This window comes from Octopus bimaculoides, chromosome 11 (genome assembly GCF_046866305.1).
Source record: "Octopus bimaculoides isolate indiv1 chromosome 11, ASM4686630v1, whole genome shotgun sequence".
Classification (NCBI taxonomy): Eukaryota; Metazoa; Mollusca; class Cephalopoda; order Octopoda; family Octopodidae; genus Octopus; species Octopus bimaculoides.
Window position 1 is genome coordinate 8,947,753 of NC_142938.1, and position 3,752 is coordinate 8,951,504.

Consider the following 3,752-nt stretch of genomic DNA (forward strand, 5'->3'; position numbering starts at 1 on the left):
TACTCTTACTCTTTTACTTGTTTCAGTCATTTGACTGCGGCCATGCTGGAGCAGAGCCTTTAGTCGAGCAAATCGACCCCGGGACTTATTCTTTGTAAGCCTAGTACTTATTCTATCGGTCTCTTTTGTCGAACCACTAAGTGACGGGGACATAAACACACCAGCATCGGTTGTCAAGCAATGCTAGGGGGACAAACACAGACACACAAACACATACACACACACACACATATATATATATATATATATATATATATATACATACATATATACGACGGGCTTCTTTCAGTTTCCGTCTACCAAATCCACTCACAAGGCTTTGGTCGGCCCGAGGCTATAGTAGAAGACACTTGCCTAAGATGCCACGCAGTGGGACTGAACTTGAAACTATGTGGTTGGTAAGCAAGCTACTTACCACACAGCCACTATAATATATTTCTCATTGACCTAGTGAGAAACAATGTGTGGCTGATTGACTTTTTAGAAATAGTAGCCACAGTCTCCCTTATAACATTGTACTGTCTAAAAACTGGCAAGAACAAGGTGGTCATTGGTGGAATGATTTTGATCATAGATATAGTCAATAGTTGGCCTCGGACTCTGCAATAACAGTATATTTAATACTATACACTATACATAAACATCACACACGCATACACATATACTATTCCTTCATGTGCATATGTATAACCACACACACACACACCATTAAAACATTTGATATTATGTATGTTAGAGAATCATTCTTTATATATTATTAATTTGCGGAAGTTACAGAGTGACTCACAGGCCAAGAGGTTCATGCATTTGCACCTATCAGACATGTCACTGAATCTAAATACATATATATACTTAGAAGGTTGTTATGGCCAGACAGAGAGTGATCATTGGTTTCACACCTATAAAGCTCTTAGTTGCTAGCTATAACAAACAGCCTTTTTAGTAGACACACACACACACACACACACACACACATCTATATTTATTTCCTTCGTTTGTTTGCAGGTGAAATCTGATAATTTGGAGATGACCATAGTGAAGGGTCAACATTCAGCTGACATGTTGAAAGACAGCTCTACATATGCCCCAGTTCAGAACGGGGTAACGCCCACATGTAAATATGTCAACCTAGAGTTATGTAATGTGCCTAACAATGAGGGCCGTACAGGTTCCCGTGGCACTTTGCTATTAGAAAACCCTCAGGGATGCTATCCAATTAAGTATAAAGAGTTGGTTAAGCAGGTAAGTAATCTGTTTTTTATTTGTTTTTGAGAGTTTTTATATGAGTCAAGGGCATGGTTGTGTGGTTAAGACATTTGTGTGCAACCACTTGTTTCCAGGTTCAATCCAACTTGATACAGCATCTTAGACAAGTGTCTTTTTACCATAGCCTCATCATCATCATATGTCCGTTTTCCATGCTGGCATGGGTTGGACGGTTTGACTGAAAACTGATAAGCTGGGGAGCTGCACCAGGTTCCAATCTGATTTGGCAATGGTTTCTACAGTTGGATGTCCTTTCTAATGCCAACCACTCCGAGAGTGTAGTGGATGCTTTTTACATGCTACCGGCATAGGTGCCAGTTACAAAACACTGGCATCAGTCATGACTATGATCTCACTTGGATTGGGACACTTGCCACAGCTACGATTTTGGTTTTACTTGACTCAACAGGTCTTCTCAAGCATATCATATTGCTCAAAGCATGAAGGGTACTTTTAAATGGGCCAGACATAACAGTAAATCATTTCTTTTAAACTATTGAGATGTCTAGTTAATCTGTAATTCTTATTTCCTCCTTTGCAGATCCAGTCAGTGTTTGGATTAAGAAGTCAGGATATATCTGTCTTTTTGGATCGCACATTGACAGACAAGTTGAAACCACAGCATAATTCAGAATTCCTTAATTCTCGAACCTTATATGTTGGGGCCAACAATCCTGCCAAGGCTGAACACTGTCCGAAGAAAGAGAACGAAGTCACTTCGCCTATTTGTCATTTTGCCAATGTACAATTGGTTGGTAACAAACCAGCCAATGGCAAAAAGGGAACTATTCTTTTAGAGAATCCACAGTGTAGTTTCTTTAGCTTCAAGCAGCTAGAATCACAGGTATGTACCATCTACTATTGGCAGGTAGATGTAATTATGAAGTTGACTTTCTCCTCTTCCACCTTCTCCTCATCATTCATTCATTCACTCATTCATGATGATGATGATTATTATTATCATTATTATTATTATTATTATTGTTATTATTACTGCTTCGTTAGCATACTGGATGATATGCTTAGCAGTATTTTTTCTTGACTATGCATAATTTACACCATCTGAAAGGTATTTGTAGAAAATTTCATTAAAAAATAACTTTTTTTTTCTGAAAGTTATGAGGAAACAAAGAGAACTCGTGTGAATTTTTAAAAACTCTCCCCATCCACAGAAAAATTTTTTTTCTCAACAAATTCCAATACAGTCAGATTCTACACCATCTGAAGTGTATTTGTAGAAAATTTCATTAAAAAAATATCCACTTTCCTGGAAGTTATGAGGAAACAAAGTCAGTGGGGCTGGAGTCACATTTGTGTAGGTATGCTGAATTTAGGATAAGGGTCGAGACTAAACACTGCCAGTTAAGTCTGTTATTTGACTCTTTCTGCCATTCACCACATCATCATCCTCAATAATGATGCTTTTTTTTATTTACAGGTAAAAACCATTTTTGGTCTGGATGGCAAGAAGAAGGTGCGTCTTAGCCACACGCCTGATGGTAACTCCCCTGTAAAGGACTCTGTAAAAGGAGAAGAAGTTCGCAGCCTTCATTCATCATCCATCTTTGTATTACAATCATGACATCAGTGTCAGGGGAACAGAGGAACCGAACCATTTTAGGAGGCAGCTCCTTTGGTCAGACTGCCTGAGCTGCCCTGCTAGCTGCTTCTTAATTTACCTGCTGTGATCATGATGAGGAGGAGGAGGAGGAGGAGGAGAAGGAGGGATGATGGTGATGACAATGATCATTCGTTGGCCTTTCAATTTTTGTGTTTTTACAATAAACATCTATTGAATTTCCATGTTGTTTATTTTTATATTGTGACAGTTCGTTGCCAGTGCCGTTGGACTGGCCTCCGTGCGAGTGGCACGTAAAATACACCATTTCGAGCGTGGCCGTTGCCAGTACCGCCTGACTGGCCTTCGTGCTGGTGGCATGTAAAAGCACCCACTACACCCTCGGAGTGGTTGGCGTTAGGAAGGGCATCCAGCTGTAGAAACCCTGCCAAATCAGATTGGAGCCTGGTGTAGCCATCTGGTTTCACCAGTCCTCAGTGAAATCGTCCAACCCATGCTAGCATGGAAAGCGGATGTTAAACGATGATGATGATGAAAAGGTGTTATGCTGGCTGTGCTTTGTCAAATACTGAAAGGTAACAAAGAGCAGAATTAATATAATTTCTTGAAATTATCTCCCCTTCTTTTGTAAGTTGCTAACACTTGCCAAGACTACTTTTTCTCACCTAAGAGCAAATTTCAGTTTGATGAAAATGCTTTGCATATATCATTTAGTTCATTAATGCCATCCTTATTTATCTTAGTCCATGCCATTGGCTTATCTGAGTTATTTCCATCAGTTTAGTTTAGATGTTCCATGACAGTGTAATTCTGATAAGATAAACAGTTGACCTTTCAATGTGTCTGAGAATTGACAATAAGAGACCAATATTCAAAGTAGCTAGCATTCAGCACAAACTTCCAACAA

At 39.3% G+C, this 3,752-nt stretch overlaps 1 protein-coding gene across 2 annotated transcripts in view; it reads left to right on the forward strand.

Moving 5' to 3' along the window:
• Positions 1 to 3,067, forward strand: part of LOC106880005 (isoleucine--tRNA ligase, cytoplasmic) — a 55,178-nt gene extending 52,111 nt beyond the window's left edge. For both annotated transcript variants that reach the window (XM_014929791.3, XM_089359420.1), the window contains exons 29-31: positions 1,006 to 1,242; positions 1,808 to 2,110; positions 2,705 to 3,067. In XM_014929791.3, the coding sequence (XP_014785277.1) occupies positions 1,006 to 1,242; positions 1,808 to 2,110; positions 2,705 to 2,848 (684 nt within the window). In that variant the 3' untranslated portion in view covers positions 2,849 to 3,067. The remainder of the gene's footprint in view (positions 1 to 1,005; positions 1,243 to 1,807; positions 2,111 to 2,704) is intronic.
• Positions 3,068 to 3,752: the final 685 nt, after the last annotated feature.